General features: G+C 45.7%; 1 protein-coding gene across 1 annotated transcript in view; it reads right to left on the reverse strand.

The window, feature by feature from the left end:
- The window catches only part of POK (Vps52 / Sac2 family), a 64,543-nt gene that overhangs the window by 25,984 nt on the left and 12,188 nt on the right, over nucleotides 1–26,371 (reverse strand). Inside the window, exon 5 of the mRNA XM_086791666.1 lies at nucleotides 18,040–18,141. Within this exon, the coding sequence (XP_086647792.1) occupies nucleotides 18,040–18,141 (102 nt within the window). The remainder of the gene's footprint in view (nucleotides 1–18,039; nucleotides 18,142–26,371) is intronic.

Below are 26,371 nucleotides of genomic sequence, written 5' to 3' on the forward strand. Positions count from 1 at the left end.
CACCTCCTGTGAATGTAAACACATAACCGGTAGTAGACTTCCGGTTATCTGGATGACCGGCATAATCCGAATCCGTGTAACCATGCACTAATGCATCCTGTTTGCCAAAGCAAATGCACATATCCTGTGTGCCCTTCAGGTATCTCATGACACCTTTCACTGCTTCCCAATGCTTCTTGCCAGGGTTGGCCATGTATCTAGAAACCACTCCCACTGCAAATGCAATGTCCGGCCTAGTAGCAACCATGGCATACATAAGACTGCCACAAGCTGAAGCATACGGAACCTTGGCCATATCAGCCCTGTCTCTATCCGACTGTGGGCTGTCCATAGCACTGAGTTTCACATATGGAGGCAAAGGAGTACTAGTCTTCTTCCCCCCGTCCATATTGAACCTCTGCAAAACTTTGCCAATGTATTCCTTCTGAGACAAATACAACACATGCTGATTTCTGTCCCGAAGTATCCGCATACCCAAGATGTGATTTGCATCACCCAAATCCTTCATATCAAAGGTTTGATGCAGCCTCTGCTTCAAGGTATCCATCTCCTTAGGAGATTTCCCGGCAATCAACATATCATCAACATACAAGATGAGGATCAATAGACTGCCATCCAAAGCTTTCTTAGTGTACAAGCAGTGATCTATGTCACTTCTCCTGAATTTCTGAGATTTCATGAATGTATCAAATTTATGATACCATTCTCTTGGTGCCTGTTTGAGCCCATAAAGACTCTTTTTCAGCTTGCATACAAGCTTCTCCTTTCCACTCACTGCATAACCCTCTGGCTGCTGCATATATATCTCCTCATGGAGATCACCGTGAAGAAAAGCAGTCTTCACATCCATCTGAATCAAGTCCACATCATCATGTGCAACCAAAGCTAACACAGCTCTAAGTGTGGTCATTTTGACCACTGGAGAGAAGATTTCCTCAAAGTCCACACCATATTCCTGCTTGAAGCCCTTAGCCACCAACCTGGCTTTGTATCTTGGCTTTGCATCTGGTGCAACTTTGAGCCTGTATACCCACTTGCATGGCAAAACCTTCTTGCCTGCAGGCAAATGCACCAACTTCCATGTTCCATTTTTGTGCAGAGAATCCATCTTTGACTTCATGGCACGCTCCCAAAGAGCCTTGTCTGCCCTCTGTAAAGCCTCCTTATAACATGAGGGCTCCCCACAGTCAGTGAGCATCAAGTAGTCAACCCCTGGAACAAACCTGTCAGGGGCTCTGGAGGGTCTTGTGGACCTCCGTACCCAATGACCATCATTTGCAGGTTGCTGTCCAGCCTGCATATCACCCATTGGTGGCTCCTGTTCCATGCCATAAGGCTGGAAAATCATGCCCGGTATTTCCTCTAACTATGGCATATCCATAGGGATATTTTCTGCCATCTCTGGCTGTCCATTTGGACCATTTTCAGCGCCATTTAAGGGCTGGTTTTGCTGCTGTAATGACTGATTTACAGCCCTTGGTTGTTGTCCATGATGTCCATCATCATCAAAGATGACTCTGCCAGGCTCCTGTTGCCTTGCAGGCTCCTTATACATGCATGTTTCATCAAAAATGACATCATTGCTGCGTATAATCTTTCTATTCACGGGATCCCAAAGTCTATACCCCATTTCACCTCTGTCACCATATCCTAGGAATATGCATTTGTGAGACTTAGGATCAAGTTGGTGCGCATTTCCCTGCGTATGTGCACGTACGCAACGCAACCAAACACTCTCAAGTGCTTGTATGACGGAGGCTTCCCTGTCCATACTTCTTCTGGCACTTTTCCACCAAGCCTCGTGTTAGGTGACCTGTTTATAAGGTGAACGGCTGTCATAACAGCTTCAGCCCAAAAACCATGAGGTAATGCAGCATGTGACAACATAGAACGGACCTTCTCCTGAATGATCCTGTTCATCCTCTCTACTATCCCGTTTTGTGGAGGATCATAAGGAGTAGAGAGCTCCCTCTTGATGCCTTTAGCATCACAAAAGTCCTGAAACTGTTTGGACATGTACTCTCCACCATTGTCGGAACGCAAAGCTTTCAGTGTTTTGCCAGTTTGATTCTCAACAAGAGCAACAAACTTCTCAAACACTGAGAATGTATCACTCTTCAAACGAAGAGGATAAACCCACACTTTGCGTGTGGCATCATCTATAAAAGACACAAAGTATTTTGCCCCTCCCAAAGAAAGCTGAGGCATCTCACATACATCTGTATGCACAAGCTCTAACTCAGCATCTTTCTGTCCAAGAGCTTTCTTGTGGGGGCACTGTAGTACAATGCTCACAAAACTGAAAACTTGAAAACTTTAGAGAAGGCAAGTAACCCAAACGAGACAATTGCTCCATTCCCTTGACACTCATGTGTCCCAACCGGCTATGCCACATAGAAATTTCCGGCAACTCGGTTGCATTTACATTAGCATGGTGACAAACACCTGCATGCATGAAGTAAAGAGTGTCCACCTTAGAGCCTCTGGCAACAACCAGTGAGCCCTTACTAATTTTCCACTTTCCACCACCAAATGTGGTAACATAATCAGCATCATCAAGCTGTCCAGTAGAAAGCAGGTTCTTCTTGATCTCAGGCACATGCCTGACATCATGGAGCATAAGCTGTGAGCCATCTGAAAACACAAGCCTCACATCACCTCTGCCAAGAATCTTGCATGCATGGTTATCACCCAAATAAACCACTCCTTCATTGCCAGCAGTATACCTGACAAACAAGTCTCTGCAACCTGTGACATGAAAGGAGGCACCTGAATCAATGATCCATGAGTGCATACCATGACCACCTGTAAGAAGTGAATGGGCATCAAGTGAAGACGTAAATAGGACCTCATCCTCACTGCCACCTGCATGTGACACATTGATTTCTTCAATCTTGACTCCACTTTTGCCCTTTGGCTTTACATCTTTGGCTTCATCCTTGTCTTTGTCTTTGCCTTTTCCCTTTTCTTTTTGATCATTTTTCCATTTGTAGCATTGCTTTTTAATGTGTCCCTTCTTGCCACAATAATGGCATTCCAAATCCTTTTTGGAGCGAGACTTGCTCCTTCCCCGTTCTTGGTTTTTTCCCCTTTGTTGGGATCTCCCACGTGCATTCATTGCATTGGACTTTCCAACAGAGTTGTTTTTCCTGTTCATCTCTTCTTGAAGAAGAGCACCCTCAACATCGGCATATGACAGCATAGCATGCGAATTGCTAGTGGCTGTCCTGAATGTGTCCCAACTCTCTGGCAAAGTGCATAACAGAAAAGTGGCTTTGAACTCATCGTCCATTGCCAACTTTTGATTAATGACCTGGCTGACAATACCATTAAACTCATTTAGATAGGCTGTCATAGACGCCCCTTCCTTCATCTGAAGACCTATGAGTTTCTTCAACCAATACACTTTGCTTGAGGCACTTTGTTGGGCATACAAGTCCTGCAATCTCTGCCACATTCCCCAAGCTGTCTTCTCTTCACGAATGCTAAAAAGTAATGAGTCTGACACAGACAACATGATAGTAGATCTTGCCAGCTCATCCATATCTTCCCACTCTTCAACAGTAAGAGAAGCGGGCATTACACCCCTTTCTTTGATAGGCTTGTGCTGCTTTTTCTGAAACAACACATTGTAGCACTGGGTTTGCCAAATATCATAATTATGCGAGCCTTCAAGCTTCTTGATGTGAAGCAATGAAGAGCTCTCACCTGTGGTTGCCATAGCAATATGCAACCTGTCAATGCCTGACTCCCTGCAAAATGTGCAAACACTGCATCAAAAGCACACAAAGTGCTCACAGTTTTTCTCCCAAGCTTTATCTCCCACTGCGGAAGCACAAATGCAACTTTTCTCCCACTTTATGTGATGAAATCACCAAAATCTAGTTGCTGCAGATTTTGGACAGCACCTTAAATGTGCTCTGTTGCCCTTCCAAAGTACTGTATAGCAGTACTAAGTGCTCACCAATAATGTACCAAACCTGTACCGGCAAGTACAGCAACTGAAATTGAACCTTTTCCTCACTCAAATCAGTGTACAGCCATGCCAAAACTTGCACAAAGCTATGCCAAATCTGTACCAGCAGGTACAATGGCAATAAAATGCTCTCCTGGCTGTCCAAATGAGTGAAAATCAGACTTTTACGGTCCCGAACACTGCATACAACAGTTCCGAACAGAAATTGGGCAAAAGCCCCTTGACTGCAAGCTGATTTCTGAGAATTCAAGGCATAAATGTCTTGCCTGCTGCTTTGCCAAGCTTAACAAGCATACAAACTTGAAAAGCCCCTTGATTTAAGATCAATTTCTGATCATACATGGTACATTGACGCACATGAAGGCATCCAGAGTGTTCACGATGTTTCCCCCTGGCCACATATGCATCCAATACATGAAAGCCCCTTGATTTACAGGCACATTGAGTGTTTGTAAGGCATCAGCACATTATTTACAGCATCAAATGCGATTGCCTGCATGCAAATCAACCAAATCGGCACAAAAGCCCCTTGATTTGCACTGCAATTTGCTGCAATTTTGCCCAAATGTGCGATTTCTCACATCATACAGCATGTATGAGTGCTTAATTGCACAATTACATCAAAAGCCCCAAATTTTGACATCCAATTTCCTGCAAATTGATCCTGATTGTGACCAATGTCACCCAATTTTGCCAATTTTGCTCAAAAATTGAGCAATTAGGCACCTGTACCTGCTCAATTGATTACTGTACTTGCTCAATTGCAAATCCCACAAAAAAATTGAAGTAGAATACCTTGTAATTTCTGATTTTTTTTCTGATTTGCAGGCGGGTTGATGAATTTGGTGCTGATGCTTCTGCAGTTGCTACTGCAATTGTACGATGCTGCATATTGAGAGAACTGATTACACTACTACAGCTTGTGGATCCATGCTCCAGGGTGTTGGCTCTTCTCTGCTGCTGCGTATTGGGCTGGAAGTGCTCACAGGACTTGATTGGCTGCGCACCAGGTTACGTTGGAGTCTTCGCCTGCTGTGCGCTGGAACTCCCGCTGGAACTCCACGTGCGTATGCTGCCTTCGCTAATGATTCAACGCCCGCTTGGTTTACGCCTTCACCTGTGTTTCCGCCTGCTTCGCCTAGCGCCAGTCTACACCCAGCACTACACGCATGTTCGCCTGGCTGTTGGCTACCTATAGCCCACGTAGGCGTGTCGAGCTTGCCTTCGCTCCACGTCACCCAACTTGAGCGCCGCCCGCCAGAGCTACACGGCTCACCGAAACTAGCGACTACGCTACGGGTCCTCGCTCACGCCCAACTGCCTTGCGTGTGATTCAGCGCAGAAGTGGCTGCCCGCCACCTTCTCCTTCCGCCCACCTGCCTGCGACTGCTATCTAGTGGTTCGCTTCTGGCCTCTTCACACACAGGCTGCTGAATGGGAGAGTCGAGCTGCTGCCTGCCTGCGTCAGAGATTCGAAGGGCACCGGCTCTGATACCAGTTGTGTGGGAGGATTAGAATTAGGGTTAGGTTAATTCATGTGGGAGACATACACAGAGAGAACAAGGGAGAGAGAGAGAGAGAGTTGTGGGGATAAGTCAACTCATCATGATATGAGTGTGTGACTCCCCTATCACACATGTATATAGCACTAGTACACATAGTGCACTTAGTACATTAAAAGTACTAAGTGTACTATGTACTATAACTTATGGGCTTGTACACACTATAAGGGTGGGCATTATGCCTTTACCCCAACATTGGGCAGGCCAAAGGCCTCATGAGGTTGTAAAGTCATACATCTTTTTGTAACATAGTAATATACTGAATACCTACAGCCAGCTCCCTCTCTCTCTTCTCTGTCTAATCATTTCCTTAAGCATCTACAGGTGCTCCATAATCAGGCTTAGGGCTGGATGACAGAAGAAGGCTTCCGTGCATGCAGCACGGGATCACAATGAAACCATCCTCGGACACTCTCAAGAAGTGGTCCCTGTCAAACTAGGTTTTCATGCCAAGCTCGAAGGAAGGAGACACCCATGTTTGATGTATGTAAAGGCGTAGTAGACCCAATCAATGATTCATTGATCTCCTGTCATGAGAGGTCCAAGAATGGAGAGTTCAGACTATACTAAAAAGGGGTAGATGATCCATCTCTAGGCCGTGTGCATCAAACCAAGCGACTACCTCCGAGTACCATGCTGGCAAGGATAATAATGGTGATGGTACTGATGAGGTGGAGGACAGTTCAGCCAACCTAATCCGCTCCCTCTCCCTCTCCTGATGTAACTACATAGATGACTCTAGTGTGTGATCATCGTCTCCTTGCAAAGGGGTTCCACTTCAGTATGGAGTGGTGGTCTAGACCGTTGAGTACCTTCAATGACTTGCATACCTAGCTTTCAAAATTAGGAACAGCCTTGGAAGGCGAACCCTCTCGAGAGAGTATACATGCTGGATGTAGGTGATGATATGAAAGAGGGCATCTATGGTAAGTGGGACCACCTCGAACTCAGCTAGACAACCGTATGTGACACCAACATCTTACTTTTGATCATGCATGACAACATCATAACCTATAGCCTCTCTATGGTCTTCCAAGTAGCCTCTCATAGCCCTAGTCCCCAAAAAGTTGCACCATACATGGCTGCTAGGTGTACCAAAGTGTCAAAAGCCAACATTTCGATGAGGCTCTTGGATGTGGGCCTGGAAACACTGCCTCTAGACGGACTAGGGAGACCTGGCCTCTCACTAGTCGATGGCTAGTCGATCAGTGGCCATGGTCATGCAAAAGCGAGGGCCCGTAAAGGTCACTCCAAGGTATACATACGTCTTGACAATCTCCACAAGGGCATCCCTGTACAAGAAGGATACCCGTAATGCAACATCATAGGATGTGTTAAAGACCATGACTTTGGTCTTGCCAATGATGACAGTAAGGTCTCTCCCCCTGTGAAACCTCCCCAATGCATCCAAGTGTCTCTGGAAAGCCTCAGCTGAATCTGAGATCAAGACAATGTCATCTGCATACAGCAATATGAGCACCACGACATGAGCGAGCAGGGAGCCTCTGCCTGACAAAGGCCTCTACCTCATCAATGCATTAGAGTGTAGGAGAGAGAGGGCAACCCTCGGCTGAATCTGAGATCAAGACAACGTCATCTGCATACAACAATATGGGCACACCACTACACGAGTGAGCAGTGAGCCTCTGACTCCAAAGCTGTCCAGAAAGGCCTCTGTCTCACCAATGCATAGAGTGTAGGAGAGAGAGAGCAATTGTCACGTGCATCCCGCACTTGGATGCAACGTAGACATTTCTGTACAGAAGGTGCAGGACCTGGGATGGTGAACTGGTCGCATGTGAGCCCAGTCCGGGACAAGTCAGCCAGGGATCCATCTCAGTCGTCCGAGGTCAGGTGTGCATTGTCCTGCACATGAGTCCAAGGTCAGGTGTGCACTGTCCTGCACATGAAACAGTGCCAGTCCGCGCTGTGAGTCTCCCTCTGGAATGATGTCAGTTGTTCTGTATGTTTGGTCTACCACCAGATGTCAGACAGCTGTGTAGATGTAGGTATGCATCAGGTTTGGACACGGGGAAGGCTATGGGCCACCCCAAGGGGGCCCGGCAACCCCAGGACTTACCCACCAGCCCAAGGAGGGGCTGGGCAGGCTGTCGGCCAGCCCAAGAGGGCTTGGCCAAGCAGCCGACTTGCTTTTGGGCCAGCCCAGCCAGTTGGCTAGCCCATAGGGCAGCCTGGACTGCAGTCGGCCAGTGCCCAGGTGCTGCCCAGCAGCCTGCGCTGGCCTGGACAGCAGCCCACAGAGGCAGCCAGGACAGTCCAGCAGTCCAGTGTGAACACGTGGGAATTTCCAGCATTAAATGCTATTAAAACAGATCGTGGAGGGAAAGTTAACCAGCCGACTGCTCCTGATGGGGTAGTATAAATAGTGGAGGCCACAATCCCATTCACCATCTCATTATTCACCAAGAGCTCAAGCAAATCAAGGGTTAGACAAGCCAAGGGAATTGCTAAGCAAAGGGGTGGAGAACTGAAGGTCAAGGGCAGGGTATTCCCAGCCAAGAAAAGGTCCAAGATTGTTATCTGATACGGACAAGAAAGGGCAGTTTTTGTTTGGCCTGGACACACAAATCCAATGGGAGGTGCGTATGTTTAGGGCCACCACCTTTGAAGACGCACTCTCGCTTGCGCAGAGTGCAGAAATGAAACACAATGGTGGCAAGCCCAAGACTTCCCAGCCGGCTTCTCCCAAGGCTAACGCCTCGGGGGGCAAAAGCCAGAACCAGATGGGGTCTTCCCCAAGACAGAGCCCGGGAGCCCCTCGCTCCAAGAACTCGAACAATGCGTCTAAGCTTACTCCAGACCAGAAAGCGGAGACAGGCAAGACAAGTGGCAAGTTGAGTGATGAGGAGCTTTCTCAATACAAGGAGGAGGATAGATGTTTCTTTTGTCATACAAAAGGACATACTTCTCGGGATTGTCCGAAGAAGCCTCCAAAGGCCGCCGCCGCCTCCACAGCTTCCGTGGTGAGCTTAGCTCCCACACAGACCCCAGCGGCTAACCCTAGTTCTTCAAACCCCGGTGCTTCAGTTGGAGCAATTATTAGCCGGGAGCTCAAAGATAAGCAGAAGGGCGCCCATGACCAGGAGTGTGAGCGCAACGAATTGCTCAAGTCCTTTGGCTACATAGGTGGCCAGAGAGTCGTTGTCTTGTTTGACAGCGGCAACACGGAGGATGTGGTCACGGAACAGGCCGCTAGGCGTGCCCGTTTCGAGCCGACTTCGGTGGACAAACAGGTTGAGGGTTTTAGCACAGGTATGACAACGAGCGTCAAGTATGAAGCTCTAGGTGCTAAGTTAGTGATTCAGGGCATAGAGTTTGTGCGTGACTTTATGGTTGCCAGCAGACATAATTTTGGGTATTCAGTGGTTTCACAAGTTTCTTCCTGATGTTAAGTGGGACAAGCACACGTTCCAGATCAATCAGAATGTGTCAAACACCCCGGTGACCATTAAGTGTGAGCCAGGAATTCCGAACTTTCCGCTCATAAGCCACTTGCAGGCTAAGCAAGCAGTCAGGAAAGGCGTACAGTGTGCGATGATTTACATCCAGACAGCCCAAACGGTGGCCAGTGCTTCCGAGAAGTACTCGGTTCTCCATGAAAAGTTCCAAAAGATTTTTCTTCGGGACAGCCTCCCTCCCCAGCTCCCCCCGTCCAGACCGGAAGATCACAGGATTGACCTCCTCCCAGGCTCGGAACCCCCGAGCAAGTTTCCGTATCGCCTTTCCAAGGCAATGGAATCGGAGTTGGACTGCCAACTCCAAGAATTGTTGCAAGCTGGCTTCATCCGCCCCAGCGTGTCTCCATTTGCAGCACCGATCTTATTTGTCAAGAAAAAGGATGGGTCTTCCCGTTTGTGTGTTGACTATCGTGCACTCAACAAGCTGACTATCAAGAGCAAATTCCCGATGCCTCGAATTGACTATATTCTCGAGAGGCTGAATGGAGCAAAGGTGTTCTCAAAACTGGATTTAAAGAGTGGGTACCACCAGGTGCGGATTGTGGAAGGGGACATCCCCAAGACAGCCTTACGTACAGAACGGGCCCACTATGAATTTGTGGTCATGCCATTTGGCTTGACGAAAGCCCCAGCTACATTTAACCGCATGATGATGCGTGTTTTCCGGGATTTGATTGGACAGTGTGAGTTCATATTTTTGGATGACATACTGGTATTTTCAGCTACGGTTGAACAGCATGACATTGATGTGGAGAAAGTCCTTAAGTTGCTGGAAAGCAACGAGCTCTACGTCAATGAAAAGAAGTCAAAATTTTATCTGTTCCAAGTGCATTACTTGGGATATATAATTAGTGCTGAAGGCATTCGACTTGATCCGGCTAAAGTGGCTGAGATTGTCAACTGGGAAGTACCTCATACGGCCTATGACATTAGATCATTTGTGGGTATATGCCAGGCATATTCCACCCACATCGACAAGTTTTCTGACCTCTCGGCAGATCTCACCGATCTGCTAAAGGGGGTGAAAACAAGAAGGCAAAAGATTCGAATGACTCTACGAGCGTTGGAGGCATTCCAGAACCTCAAGGTGGCTTTATCAGAAGCACCTTGTTTAGCACTTGCCTCGTGGGACGACCCATTTCAAGTGATCACCGATGCGAGTAACATCGCAATTGGAGGTGTATTGCAACAAAATGGTCATCCAGTAGCTTACATGTCTCGTAAGTTACTGCCTGTCGAGAAGAACTACTCAGTTTATGATCGTGAACTCCTAGCAGTGATACAGGCCTTGAAACATTGGAAACATTTCTTGTATGGCCGTGACTTCAAGGTTCGCACTGACCATCAGGCATTACGCTAGATTCAGACAATGCCAAGTGCACAGTGGAGTGATCGACAACACCGCTGGAGTCAGATATTCCAGCAGTTCGGTGGTATGATTGAGTACCTTCCAAGAAAGGTCAATCCAGTGGCCGATGCTTTGAGCAGGAAGAGACAAGTGTCTACGATTCAGACCACTAGACTTAACCTTGTTGGTACAAGACTAGAGGACATGAAGCACACGTACGCGGATTCCGAGGAATTCGGTACTCAGTGGGAACAAGCATTGGATGCCACAGGACCATGCCATTTTCTGATACGTGATGGTTGGCTTTTCTACAAAGGCCGACTATGTGTCATGATGTCATTCCGGGCAGCTCTTCTCCATGATGCCCATGACACCATTACAGGTGGTCATAGGGGCATGAATTCGACTCTGGAGAAATTGGAACGGCAATACTATTGGCAAAGATGAGGCGTGATGTGTTTACATATGTACAACGCTGTGACATTTGTCAAAAGGTGAAAGCTCCTCATAGAAAGAAGATAGGGTTGTTACAGCCCTTGCCAATTCCTGAGGGTCCTTTCCAAGACATTTCCATGAACTTTGTCACGAATCTACCTCCCAGTCCGAGTAAGCATAATACACAGTGCTTAACTATTGTTGATAGGTTTAGCAAATTTGTTATGCTTATTCCTTGCAGGGCCAATGTGACCGCCGAGGATGTTGCTCAATTGTTCATTCGGCATTGGTACCCAATTGGCGGGATTCCTAGAGCCATAGTGTCAGACCGAGATGCCAAGTTTACCAATCATTTTTGGAGGGCATTGTTTGATAATTTTGGTACTAAGTTGAATATTTCCAGTGCATTCCACCCACAGACAGATGACCAAACAGAGATATACAACCAATTGGCCTTTGATGTGCTGAAGTGTTATGTCCACGATCAGCAAGGTAAGTGGGAATCATATTTGCCTTTAGTTCAAGCTGTTTTGAATGATTCTTTTTCTTCAGCTATTGACAGGACTCCATATGAGGCAACGTTTGGAAGACCTTTCCAGTCGTTAACCAGGACTTCATCTTTAGTACCGAAGGCGAACAGAGTGACGGAGTCTTACCAAAAGATCTTAGAGTCAGTAAAAGACAGATTGGCTAAAGCGCAAGAGGCCTACACTCGACAGGCCAATAAAGACCGAAGGGATATGAAGTTTTCGGAAGGAGATTGGATTTATCTTCGAATAATGAAGCAAAGATTGAAGCAGGTGGGCAAGCGATGCCCAAAGTTGTCTTTCAGGAGCTTCGGACCTTTTCCCATCCGGAAAAAGATTAATGAGGTGTCTATGCAGTTAAAGCTACCTCCGAGTTGGACTATGCACGATGTATTTCATGTCAGTTGGTTAAAGCCATATGCCCCTTCAGAGGTCAAAGATGAAGCGGAACCAGACATTGTTGATGAAGCAGAAGTAATGGTTCCAGAACAGATCCTTCCACACCGTTTCAAGCATGGCTCAGCTGAAGACTACGACAATTCCTCATGAAGTTTTAGGACCGAGGAACCCACGAAGTGGTATAGCTTGACAAAGAGTTTTTCGAAGACTATCCGGCATTATTGACGGATTATTTGGAGGCTATGCAGCTTCCATCAAGTTAAGAAACACACTTTTTATTGGCCAAAGATGAAAGGGTATGTAGAAGATTATGTTCTTAAGTGTCAAGTTTGTCAAGCTAATAAAGCTGAACGCTTTAGACAGGCTGGGTTGTTGAATCCTTTGCAAAACCCAGGTAATAAATGGAAAAGTATTTCCATGGATTTCATTACCGGATTGCCAAGAACACATCAAGGCCACGATTCAATTTGGGTTGTGGTAGATCGCTTGACAAAAATGGCTAGATTTTTACCAACCCAGAAGACTATTACAGCTACGCAATTAGCAAGGCAGTTTATCGAGCAATTGTTTAGACTGTACGGGTTACCGCAGGACATAGTTAGTGATAGGGACTCTAAGTTTACGAGTGATTTTTGAAAACTTGTTTTTGAGAAGTTGGAAACAACTTTGAATTTGAGTTCCTCAGATCATCCTCCAACCAATTAGTTACTCCTCAAGAAATCATAGATGTCGAGGACATGACATTTGTTCCACACAAACCTGAAAAGATTCTTGGATTTCGTGAAAGAAGATTGCAAAATACGCTTATCACGGAACACAAGATCAAGTGAAAGGATCGTGTTGAGGAGGATGCTACATGGGAGACATTGACTACTATTCAGAGAGATTACCTTGGCTTTGTAGTGAGCTCAGGAGTGAGCTCAGGAGTGAGCTCTTAGAGAAAGGGGAGTATGTCATGTGCACAGTGTGTCTCTACCGTGTGCTACACGCACACAAGACTAGCTTCGAGGTTTGGGGAAGCTTGGAGCTAGGCAGGCTGATTGGCGAGCTGAGTTAGGGATAGACTAACGGGCGAGAACCCAAGTATGGACGGGCGGGCGCCCAAGTGTGGACGCCCAATAACCGGCCAAGAGGCTATAAAAGGGTGGCCAAGGTTAGTCATTAGTGATAGAGAGTCTCGTGTGATTTGTGAGAGCTCTATGGTCTGGAGCTTGGATCTAGTGCAAACATGCACCTGCTTCATGTAGCCGAGGCCGGCAACAGTCTCGAGGCCCACGAGGGTAGCTTCGTGGCGGTATGGGACGTCGTGAGGTAGGGATTGGTCGATACGTCCATCTAGTTAGCTCAACTCGTGGCTCGGTGGGGACAGCCAAGTCTATGGGTTTGCCCACGGCTCTCATGGTTGGGAGGTGAGTCAGGCCTGCACCCCCTTGTTTGTTTTGTTTGTTTGCAGGTTTCAAGTCTCGTACCAGGAGCGTTATACGAGGAGATCCTATGGGGATTTGACAATTGCTGTAATATTCGGAAGCTTCGGAGAAGAATCGGTAACTTCAAAACTCAGAATTCAATACTCTTTTCGCAATGGAGATTTTTGTCCAGCAAAAGGGGCGTCGTGACACTCCTTAAGAATCTTGGACCTAATGTCCGAGATCTGTGTGGTACACAAATTTTGTCATTATGGAATAGTAAACCATTCCGAATCATCCACTGGCCTCCTACAGCCTGAATGGTAGGCTGTTCAGTCATCGAGTCTTGGTCAATCAATGAGCTCCCGTCTCGTATCTTCTGCCAAAATGGACCAAAATAACTATCAATCCTGCAAAGCCCTCTCAATGACTAAAATAAGTCAGTAGAAATCTCGGTGAACGACAAAGTATTCACCTCTCTAATTCGACTAAGCGCATCTCCAACACTATTCATGGATCCTTTCCGATAACGAATCTCAAAATCAAAATCTTGCATTTACTCAGGCCAACGAGCTTTCCTTCCTCTCAAATCATCCGCATCACACACATACTTGATTGACTGATGATCAGTCAATACCACAACTTGGAGCCATATAAATAATGTCTCCAAACCTTGAGAGCATGAATCACAGCATAAAGCTCCTTCTCAAGGGTTGGCCAACGAGATTGAGTGTCGTCTAGCTTTTTACTTTCAAAAGCAACAGGTCTACCATCTTGAAATAAAGCAGCCCCGATGGCATAGTCACTGGCATCAGTTTCAAGAACATAAGGCCGACTAGGATCCAGTAATGCCAAGATAGGTGCTTCCTTGACTTTATCTTTCAAAAGTCTGAAGGCCATATCCAAATCGTTATTCCGGCTGATTTGACTTACGTCCACGACCTTTCAACAAGTCGGTCATCGGTAGTGTGAGCTGAGAGTACTCCCGCACAGATTTTTGAAGAAAAACAACAAAACCGAGAAAAGAACGAAGTTGTTTCACTGTTCGCGGTATAGGTCGGTCCAGAACGTTCTGAACTCGGTCATAGTCAATGCTCAACCCATCTCTAGTGATCTTGTGTCCCAAGTAAATGATGTCTGTCATGAAAAACTCACATTTACTTAATTTAGCATATAGTCGATTCTGTCTTAAAATAGTTAAGACAATCGTGAGGTGTGTAACGTGATCCTCAAGAGTACGACTATATATCAAAATATCATCGAGAGTCTGCATTCACAATGGGTGGTCTCTTTGATTCAGAAGAGCCTTCTTCTTATGAAGAAGCACATGAGAATGAGCATTGGTTGCAAGCTATGCAAGCTAAGATTTCTTCTATAATGAAGAACAATACATGGGATCTTGTGGAATTGCCTATCTGATGGTACTATTGACAGGTACAAAGCAAGACTTGTGGCTAAAGGCTACTCCCAGAAAAAGGGAATAGATTATGAAGAGACTTTTGCTCCTACTTCGAGAATGACCACAATAAGATCAGTAATTGCATTGGCTGCCCATAAAGGATGGAAAGTGAATCAACTGGACATCAAAACTGCATTCTTAAATGGGGATTTACAGGAGGAAGTATATGTAAATCAGCCCATTGGTTTTGTAGTTCCTGGTGAGGAACATAAAGTATGCAGGTTGCACAAAGCATTGTATGGGTTAAAGCAAGCTCCAAGAGCTTGGTATGATAAGATACATGCTCATCTAACCAGCCAAGGTTATGAGAATAGTCCAGCTGAAAGCACATTGTATGTGAAGAAAACCGATGCCGATATTCTCATAGTCATCTTGTATGTAGATGACATGCTCATTACAGGTACAAGCAAAGCACAAATTTCAGATTTCAAAGCTGATTTGAAAGCTGAATTTGATATGTCAGATTTGGGGCCTTTACACTACTATCTCGGCATACAGTTTATGCATACACATGATGGCATTGTTATGCAGCAAACTAAGTACATAAAAAGTTTGCTAAAAAGGTTTCACATGGATGAATGTAAGCCCATTCCTACTCCGGTAGAACCAGGTGTACGGCTTACTATGCATGATATTGGAGAGCCTTTTGAGGCCGGCATTTACAGCCAGGCAGTGGGATGCCTCATTTACTTGTGTAACACGAGGCCAGACATATCTTTTGGGGTGTCTTTGTTGAGCAAATTCATGCACAGCCCAGGCACAAAGCATTGGCAAGCAGTCAAACGCATTTTTCGTTATCTTAAGGGTACCCTGGATCTTGGTTTGTTCTATCCCAGGGGAGGCAGCTTGCAGCTTTATGCATATAGTGATTCAGATTGGGCTGGTGATTATGATACCAGGCAATCCACCAGTGGGAATTGTTTTTTTCTTGGCAGTTCATGCATATCTTGGTTGAGTAAAAAGCAACCCACTGTTGCTACATCTACTTGTGAGGCTGAGTAGAGGGCAGTCTTTACAGCTACAGTAGATTGTGTATGGTTGAGGAGACTATTGGCTGATCTTCGTGAGTGTCAGCAGACACCCACCACCATTCTCACTGATAGCCAGAGTGCTATGGCCGTGGTACGAAATCCAGTATTTCATGCACGTACCAAGCACATAGAAATTCATTATCACTATGTCAGAGAGAGGCTACATGCAGGGGAGATCAGTTTATCTTATTGCCCTACACAGGATAATGTTGCAGATCTATTCACAAAGGCTTTACCTCGAGAAAAGTTTGAAGCTTTCCGCAAAGCTTTGGGCTTACTCTCATACAGAGAGTGATCTGCTACCTTGTACAGGTTCACCCTTCCACTACAAGGGGATTTGTAGGCATATGCTCACTTATGGTAGTGCTATGTGTGAACAGGGCTTAACCAAGGGCACTTTTTCCCATGTGGTTTTTCCCCTTGGACATCAAGTGTGAAAGGACACTTAACATATAATATTTTGTACTTCTATATTATATGGATGTGGCACACATGCAAGGGTTGACTTGCATTTTATGGATACCACACTTTTGGCTCTCTCTCTCTCTCTCTCATTTCTGTGTGTGAGCTTCTCTACCCTGCACTAATGTGCAGGTTTGTGTGTGTGAGTGTGTGAGTCCAACACCCAACAATAGGATCTCCTTGTAGAACGCTCCTGGTACGAGACTCAAAACCTGCAAACAAACAAAACAAACAAGAAGGGGGTACAGGCCTGACTCACCTCCCAACCATGACAGCCGTGGGCAAGCCCACAGACTTGGCTGTCCCCACTGAGCCACGAGTTGAGCTAACTAGATGGACGTATCAACCAATCCCTGCCTCGCGATGTCCCATTTTTCCACGAAGCTACCCTCGCAGGCCTCAAGACTGCTGCCAGCCTCGGCTGCATGAAACAAGTGCACGTCTGCACTAGATCCAAGCTCCAAACCATAGAGCTCTCACAAATCACGCGAGACTCTATATCACTAATGACTAACCTTGGCCACCCTTTTATAGGCTCTTGGCCGGTCATCGGGCATCCACACTTGGGCGCCTGCCCGTTAGTCTATCCCTAACTCAGCTCGCCAATCAGCCTGCCTAGCTCCAAGCTTCCCCAAACCTCGAAGCTAGTCTTGTGTGCGTGTAGCACACGGTAGATACACACTATGCACATGACAGCAACCCTGTTTGACTTCAATAGTATTCCATATGTCCCTAGTATTCCATATGTCCCCAGAGAGTCCACCTCATGCAGAAACTCAGCCAATCACTGCCTCATATAGGGCCATCACACCCCGAATTATGTCATGTGGGAGTTGTAGCTCTTGCAAACATCCTAATAGGTACGATCGAGAGAGAAATCAAAAGCTTTCTGAAAATCCACAAAGCAAGCCTGCCTGCCTAAGCTGATGCTTTGTATCCAAGTCTCTCAGCCATAAAGCTAATCTCTACTTGACACTGCTCCATAGATCTTGGCCATTGTGTGGCCAATCATGATAGTCGTGGAGTTATTCAGATCCATGGAGCCTCTTGCTTTGTGGATGGGCGAATGGTGTTTGTGGTCCAGGATAGTGGAAAGCCTTCACAAAGAGCTCTATTGAAGAGATTTGCAAGGATGGGAACAAGCACATGTTGCCCATGGGCAGAGTGTTCTGCACGCAAATCTTCATGATCTTTTGCTCTCCTATTATGCAGCTTTTTTAGTGCTCAAGTGACATTGGTGGCATTGAAGAGAAAAGACGATGTGGGTCACCGGATGTGTGTCATGTGGGGATGGGCTGATCTGGCACATCCTAAATCTGTCATGCATGTGGGGTTTCTTTTTTTCCTCGAGAATGTGCCACGCGTCTAAGCAATCCTCATTCAAGAAGAGCTGGTATAAATCTTGTTCTCGTCTAGCAAGAAACGCTTCTTCCTGCAAGCAAGTCGATGGAAGACTTTTTGCATCATCTCACGTGCTGGGATCAATCCATGTTCTCTCTCGCGTAGGAAGCGAAGCCCTGTGGTTTTGCATTCCTCATCATATCACCCATTTTGAGGCTGAGAACCCATCGGTAAACTGGCAGAGGAGCATGTGGTGTACAAACATCTTCTGTCTAGCGTTTCCCTCAAGGGAGCACTTCAGATGGAGCTTCCCTAGACTTATCTCAGACACAATGATAGTTTCAACAATGTGTCGTTTATGGACAGTTAAATTATATCTAGACTTCTTTTTGAGCAAAGGCCACCAAGTGACAGAATCGTAGCACAAACAAGTCATTACCTAACAACTTGGCCAAGATAATTCATCAAGATTTGAAATCCAACTCATGTATAAAACCTTTAAGCTTGCTGGAGAAGAATGTTAACCACTTCAAAACATGCTTCGTCCTTTTGAAGAGAATGTAGGGAAGAAAGAAAAAGGAGAAAAGGTAAGTTAAAGCATTCAGGCAGTTTACCTGAAACCCACCTAGCAAAGCTTCCATTTTTGTGAGTATTGAATCACAGTCTTGGATCTGGGTGTGAAGGGAAACTAGATTGTCACTTTCTTTGATGTAATCCTGCAGAAAGAAAAAGTTGTGTCATCACATACCCCGGAAATACCTTCAGCTCTCTATCTCTCTCTCTCTCTCTCTCTCTCTCTCTCTCTCATACTTGAGAGAGGTGTGACCTCTACAGGAGGAGGATGTGCCTCTGGTGCTTCATATTCTCAGGCACTCCAGGATGAGATTCTCTTGTACTAATGCTTATATATCCCATGTACTCCCACATGATGATCATTGTATCAGCCTCTACTTTCAGAGAGCTATGTTAGTTGTACTTGTTTTGTTTTCCTTTTCCATCATGAGACATACCATGGATAGCATTGTATCACTTTGGTCTCATAGACCCAATGGGTCTTTAGAAGACGTTTAATAACTTTCTTTTTTCTTTCTTTCTCTCTCTCTGTTTTTTTCCAATTTTACCACTTGGAACTCTAGTACCATTTTTTGTCTCATAGACCCAGCTGATCATCACAAATGGACACCCGGCATGATAGTGTAGGGCCTATGAGACCAAAGATGCCTTGGAAATGGCAATTTGGAATTGTAATGGAACTCTTTGGTCAGATGTAGGGGGCTTTATAGAGAGATACACAAATAGAGATGTAGTCTTTTATTCAGAAACTCACAAAAACCCTGAAAGAGGGCTAGCTGATGTCATAGGATCATATGGGAATCAGCCTTCAAGAAACAAATACGCACCATCACTGGAGGGGTGCTCAGTTCATGGGGGTGACATGCCTCTTTAGACACTATATATGACAAATGCTCAAAGTGGTAAGATGGGATGACGAAGCTTATGGGCTGGAAAGAAGTGAAAGTTAAAGCAAATATTTTAGGGTGGATGAGAGGGTTGAGACAAAGCTTTCAGCTTTGGGGACCAAGAGCAAGTTGATGGTACATAGTGAAGGGCCAAGGCTAGGATAGAGCTCCATAGTGGAGAGTGCAGAAAAAAGAGAAGTAAATGCAATACTCAAATGATTGCACGACTCAATGCTTTAGTTATATAGGCCTTTTGACCTTATTTAATGCATGCTTATCCACTCCCTAAGAGGTGGTTCACACACAACTACACAAACAGTGTCAAACACACTAACAGCCTTTTACGGGGCTGTTCACACATGGTTTACACACATGCAAGCTCCGACTTACCCCCTTCGGAGTGAAGGTGGTGAGACGCGAACGCAAAAGAAAGAGCGGAAAAGTTCAACGAGTGAAGGGCGAAAAAAAGGCCTTCACCGGTAAGAGATGTGGGCGCCCAACTGAAGGGTTTGAGCTATTAGGGTTAGGGTTTGGAAGGCACTTCAACAGGAGGCGTGAGAGTCAGAGAGAGGAACACGACTGCTCATATATTGATTATTATAAAATGAAGTACAATAGCCACATAAAGGATGGACCTAATAGTGTGTTCACATGGTCCGGCCATAAATAGTGCCAGGTGGACCAAATCACTTATAAACCTTTATAAGTGAAACTAAGCTAGAACTGGGGAAAAAAATCTCCACTAGCTGAAGTAAAAAGTGCCCCAGTAACCTACTGATGATCACTAGCACTCCCCTGGGTGCATACACAGCATAAAACCCAACAAACCCCCCTGGAGTGATATGTGATCACTGTACATCATCCACCAAAAGGAAACAAATTCAAAGCAGTGCGGAATGCTTCGAATTTCGGACGTGGTAATGCCTTGGTGAAGATGTCTGCCACATTCTGATCTGTAGGGCAGTAGATCAGACTAATATCACCTGCCTGGAGTCTCTCCCGAACAAAATGATAGTGAATCTCAATGTGTTTCGTGCGAGCATGAAACACAGGATTCCTGGCCACGGCAATGGCACTTTGACTATCAGTATAGATAGGTGTCGGCTCCTCCACTGAAATATCCATATCAGTCATAAGACGACGCAGCCAGACACACTCAACGGTAGTAGTGTAAGCTGCTCTATACTCTGCCTCACAAGACGAAGTGGCCACTGTGGTCTGTTTCTTGCTTAGCCAAGAAATACATGAAGAGCCAAGAAAGAAACAATTTCCACTAGTGGAATGTCTGGTATCAAAATCACCAGCCCAATCTGAATCGCTGTAAGCATATAACTGCATGTCACCCCCCTCAGGATAAAGCAATCCAAGAGACAAGGTACCCTGCAAATACCGAAATACACGCTTCACAACTTGCCAATGTGACAATCGCGGGCTATGCATGAATCTGCTCAACTGAGATACGGCATACTGAATATCTGGCCGTGTAGTACACAAGTAAATAAGGCACCCAACAGCCTGAGCATATGTAGTGGCATCAAATAAAATACTGTCATCCTGTAGTGACAGTTTCATCCCAGGCTCCATAGGAGTGCTAATAGGCTTGCAATCTTGAAATTTAAACTTCTCCAGAAGTTTAGCAACATACCGAGATTGCAACAACCCAATGCCTCTGTTATCCTACACAAACTGTATGCCCAAACAGTAGTGTACGAGCCCCAAATCAGACATGTCAAATGTTTGTTGCAGTATCTATTTAAAAGCTGTAATTTTGTCATCATTTGATCCCATGAGCAAAAGATCATCTACATAAAGACTGATGACCAGCAGATCTTTCTCTTCTTTCTTTACATACAAAGTGGCTTCTGATCGACTGTTCACAAAACCTTGAGTGAGCAGGAAAGCATCTATCTTTGCATACCAAGCTCGTGGAGCTTGTTTCAAACCATACAAGGCCTTTTTCAGCCTGCATACTTTCCCTTCATGACCATGTTCTGCAAAACCTATGGGCTGATGTACATAAACTTCCTCCTCGAGGTCCCCATGTAGGAAAGCAGTCTTGATGTCCAACTGATGAACAACCCAACCACGATGTGCAGCCAATGCAACGACACTCCTAAGTGTCGACATATGGGATGTAGGAGCAAATGTCTCCTCATAATCAATGCCCTTCTTCTGTGCATAGCCCTTTGCAACTAGACGGACTTTGTACCTGTCAATGGATCCATCTGCATGTCTTTTCAACTTATAGACCCACTTAGTACCAATGGCTTTCTTGCCTTTGGGCAGATCAACCAAATCCCATGTTTGATTCTTTTTAATAGAATCAAGTTCATCTTGCATGGCTTTGTTCCAATGCACATTGTCTCGTGCATCCACAAATGAATCAGGCTCATCATCATCCTGTAAACTGGCTGCCATAACCATATTTAAATCCATGATGTGTGCATGCTCATTGGTCCGTGTCTCCCTACGAGTACGGCCAGCAAGAGGAGTCTCTAGATGGCTATCCTGTAATGTCCTCAAATACCATCTAGGTATGTGTCTGACCTATGGAGCCTGTTGCCCCATATTTGGCTCAACTTCTGGCTCAATTTCCTGCTGAATTTCTGCACCACCTTCATGATTAGCTGGCTGTCCTGCACCCTCATGGGTTGGATCACCAACTGTGGAATGAAACTCCATAGGGAGTAGACCTTCAAACACATCATTTTCAGCCTGATTTACATCATAACCAGCCATGGATATTTCTGATTTTTCATCAAAAATCACATCCCGACTAGTGAATATCTTCTTGGACAGTGGGTCATATAACCTTAAACCGATAGCCCTTGCTCTCACGGCTATACCCAACAAAAATACATTTTGTGGCTTTATCATCCAGCTTCCTCCTCAACTCTTTGGGTATGTGTGCATATGCAAGACACCCAAAAGTACGAAAATGTGATACCGAAGGCTTACGGCCATGCCAAGCCTCAAAAGGAGTAATGGAAACCAATGCCTTTGTGGGACATCGATTCAAAATATGACAAGCACACATAACAGCTTCCACCCAAAAGATATGTAGTAGCTTCTTTGCCTTTAACATACATCTGGCCATCTCCATGAGTGACCGATTCTTCCTTTCTGCAACCCCATTTTGCTGTGGAGTATAAGGAGTAGTATACTGATGCTTGATACCTCTACTCTCAAGAAAGGAATTCAACATGTGTGACACATATTCCCCCCTCGGTCAGAACGAAGAGTCTTAACCTTGCATCCTGACTCTGTTTCAGCAAGTGCTACAAACGCCAAAAATGCATCATATACCTGTGATTTCTGTGTCAACGGATAGACCCAGCATATACGAGAGAAGTCATCAATAAATGTAGCAAAATAGAAGCAACCTCCTAATGACTTCGTCTGCATGGGACCACAAAGATCACTGCGCACTCTGCACTCAGTGCATGGTGACAAGATGGCTCATCATCACAAGTGCAACAGTTGTACAGTATTAGAACCCAGTAGGATGATAATTGTCGTACGCCGTGACCCCATTGTACATCCTCAGTCCAGGATAAGTCAGGCACGAGCTACGTAAGTCATTCCTCAGCCTTAGCGGGTCAGTCAATCAGTCAAGTCCCTTAACCCACTTGGAGAGAATCATTCATGCATGTAGAGTCAGTAGAAGCCTTAGGGTTTGCATCAGAAAGCACTCTGCATCCTGCATAATATGCATTCATATGCCTGTGCATCATTTAGAACATCCTAGAAGCCTTAGGGAATTTACTAGGATTTATCTGGTATTTTTTCCATATTTTATAGTATTTATTTAGCATTTATTGTCATTTATAAATATAAACTTTATTAAATGACCAGCCAACTTGACCAACCTCTAGTTAGTACAAATAGGCTTGCATAGGGCTTAGTTTCTCATTCAGTCTTCAGTGTGCTAAGAGCTTTCCTCCTCAACCCTAGGAGTTCCCTTGCCTTCAGCACTAGACTAGTCTCATCCAACCCTTGGAGTACTTGAGTTTGCTTCAGCCAACCTTGGTTCTCCAACGCATGCATCTTCAGCAGCCCTACAGCCATAAGCGCATCAGATCAGCCCCAAATCAGCATAAGATACCTGCATTTTCTGCATGTGAACAATCGCCTGCTTTCAGCATCTATTTAGGCCAGAATTCAGTCTACAGCCCTGCGTTTTCTGTCCAGCATCAGCATTCAGCCTGCGTTTCAGTCCAACATCATCCCTACAGGTCTGCGTTTCAGTCTACAGCAGTTCTCAGCCCTGAATCATCAGTTTACATCAGTATCCAGCCTTCAGTACATCATCCAGTCATACACCAGCCCTCTGGTGAAGGTAACCAAGCATTCATAAGCATTTACAGCATTCTAACATAGCTTAGAATAGTCCACCATCTCCTTTTCTCAACCTCAGGTGTGCAGCCCTTCCTCATGCCCTTGGGAAGAGTGCATAGGCTCGAGATAAGTTCATCGAGGTGTTTCTACAGCCGTGTACAGTTCAGCCAATCTCCGATCCTCCGAGATCTTGCGTTTGGCTTATCTACAGTCCACAGTCATTCTCTCTAAAGAAATAAAGCAAATACTATCTCGTTATCGCGATAGGGGGCCCTTCAGTGGGTAATTCGGGACTCAATCTGGTGTACAGTTCTCATATCTCTCTCTCATAACTCTTTAAAGTTTGAAGTATTGAAATGGATTGCTAAACTCACGAAACTCAGGATACAGAAGACGGTGTAAGCATTTGTGTGACAGGATCTTCCAATACAAAGACTTCCGCTGCATATCACAGGGTGCCCAAGGCTTGGACAAGCCATACCTTGGTCCTTGGGCCCTGGGCACTAGCCAATGCCCAACTTAAAAGAATGTGAATTGCTAAGGTTATAAAGTCTTAGAAAAATAAACAAAGGTTTAAATGAATACTTACCACCCATTCACATGCCACAAACCATGTCAAAATACGAGGCATTCGCACGCACGGTTCACGTTCTTGGATGTTGCATGTACCGAGGTTGATCGTGATAACGCGCAACAGGGCCTTATTTATACCTTTATGTGGTGAGAATATGTAGAAAAACTTTAGAGAATAGGAAGAGAGTAGAGAATGTAGAAGATGACACCGGATTGGGTCCCAATACCCACTGAAGCGACCCCCCCCCCGGCAAGCAAGAGTATTTGCTTATATTATTCTTTGGAGAAATGCTGTACAATGCTGAGTACAAATGATATGAATGCCCAACACAAGGACGAGGAGGCCCAAACGTCGGCAGAGTATCCAACTATCCCAAGCCTCTACTGAAGGCTCTCCTTGGCCATTGATGCAAGTCCAGATGACTAAAGGACTACATATATGCTGGCTGAGATGTAAGGGAATCTTCCTTGTTGCCTGGAGATGAGGTAGAGACTTCGTGAACAGGTCCGCCGCATTGTCCTCTGTTGAACAATAAAGAAGCAAGATGTCACCAGCCAAGATCTTCTCACGAACAAAGTGATATTGTATCTCTATGTGCTTGGTCCGGACATGGAAGACCAGGTTCCTAGCAATAGCTATACAGCTCTGGTTATCACACTGGATGACTATGGGCTCCTTCTATGGAAACCCAATCTCGCCAAGCAACCTCCACAACCACACAACCTCACAAGCAGCACCACAAGCAGCCCGGTACTTTGCCTCTGTCTCGATGATAAGGTAATAGTTGACTGCCTCTTACTGCTCCATGAAACCGCTCTTGAGCCGAGGGAAAAATTGTAGCCTGATGTGGATCTCCTAGTATCTGGATCTCCTCCCTAATCTGAGTCACTCCGACCTTGGAGTCCGACTTCATCCATCAATCCCCCTCCTAAGATCCTTCGTACCTTGCAGATATCACAAGATCCGTAATCCTAGGTACCAATGAGACTTCAACGACGTCTGCACGAATGAGCTCAACAGCCCCACAGAAAAGCTCAAGTCCAATCTAGTGTTCAGCAACCAGATCAATGAACCGACCAGCTTCCAGTACAGAGAGGCATCAACTGGCTCACAAGGATCATTCACTGTCAACTTCGTGTTCGGGTCCATCGGCGACGTAATAGGCTTGCAGTTCGCCATCCCAAAGGCCTCAAGCAACTCATGAACATACTGCTGCTGAGAGACAAAGAACCCCCTTTGGGTCTACCAGATCTCCAATCCCAAGAAGAAGTGGAGGAAGCCTAAGTCGGTCATCTCAAACTTCTTTGACAAGGCAGCCTTTGTCACTCTAATGTGCTCCACATGACTGCCGGTGAGAATGAGATCATCCACATAAAGGATGATTAACGTGACCATGCCGCGTTCTCGAAAGAGATATAAGTTGGGATCTACAACCGATCTCTGAAGTCCAATCCGGAGAAAGAAGGAATCAATCTTCTCATTCCAAGTCCTGGGAACCTGTTTAAGACCATACAAGGCCTTCCTTAACCTGTAAACCATCCCTTCTGATCCTGTAACCACAAAGCCTGGAGGCTGCTCAACATACACCTCCTCCAGCAAGTCACCATTAAGGAACGCAGATTTGACATCCATCTGATACACGGGCCATCGCTGAGAAGAAGCAAGGGCAAAAACGGTCCGAATCGTGGTCATTCTCGTTGTCGGTGCAAAGGTATCCTCATAGTCTTCTCGGAAAAAAAGGTATCCTCATAGTCGATGCCTGGCTGCTAAGCATAACCCTTAGCCACAAGTCTAGCTTTGTGTTTGTCCACCGACCCATCTGACCGAACTTGGTCTTAAAGAACCACTTGACACCAGTGACTAACCGTTTCGACGGCCTCGGTACCAACTCCCAAGTGTTGTTCTTCTCAATGGCATCAAGTTCCACCTACATGGCTTTCCTCCAAGTATCCTGTAAACGGAAGGGGCAACTCAACACGGAAAATCTAATCAATCATGAAATCTGAAAATACACATATGCATACCAGATAAAACAAGATGACAAAGCTGCACAGTACACCACACTAGGGGCAAGAATATGGGCTAACCCCCCCCCCCCCCCCCCCCCCTTTATGGTTAGATTACCAAAAAGATGTCTGCTTCCAATACAACTTTGCCGATGCCCAGGGTTCACCACTGGCTGCACCTATTTCTTCCAATACCCTATGAAAACAAGAAAAACATCACAATATCTGAATTTGCTAACAATTTCAGCACAAGTGAGCATTCCCGGCATCCAGCACATGCAGGACAACTATGGACAGCCCATAGCACTCCCACATCAGCCCAGGACAACTCAACATCATCATCTTCCTCCTGTCTAGCTCATAAAGCAAGTCGACCAGCCCTCAAATGTTGTTTTCAGCAGTCGACCAGCCCTCGGTAGCCACAAAAGAAGGCGACCAGCAGTTGTGCACAAGCCTGCAAACCTCCGGTCGGTAGGAAAACTGTCTAGAAGCCCACGACCAGCTCTTCCTCCCTGTTTTTAACCTCTCTCCAGCCTCTATTCAAGCTGTAAATCCACCGGCCCTCAGT

The sequence above is a fragment of the Cibotium barometz genome, chromosome 57 (genome assembly GCF_041138505.1).
Source record: "Cibotium barometz isolate CiBa-2024 chromosome 57, ASM4113850v1, whole genome shotgun sequence".
Lineage (NCBI taxonomy): Eukaryota > Viridiplantae > Streptophyta > Polypodiopsida > Cyatheales > Cibotiaceae > Cibotium > Cibotium barometz.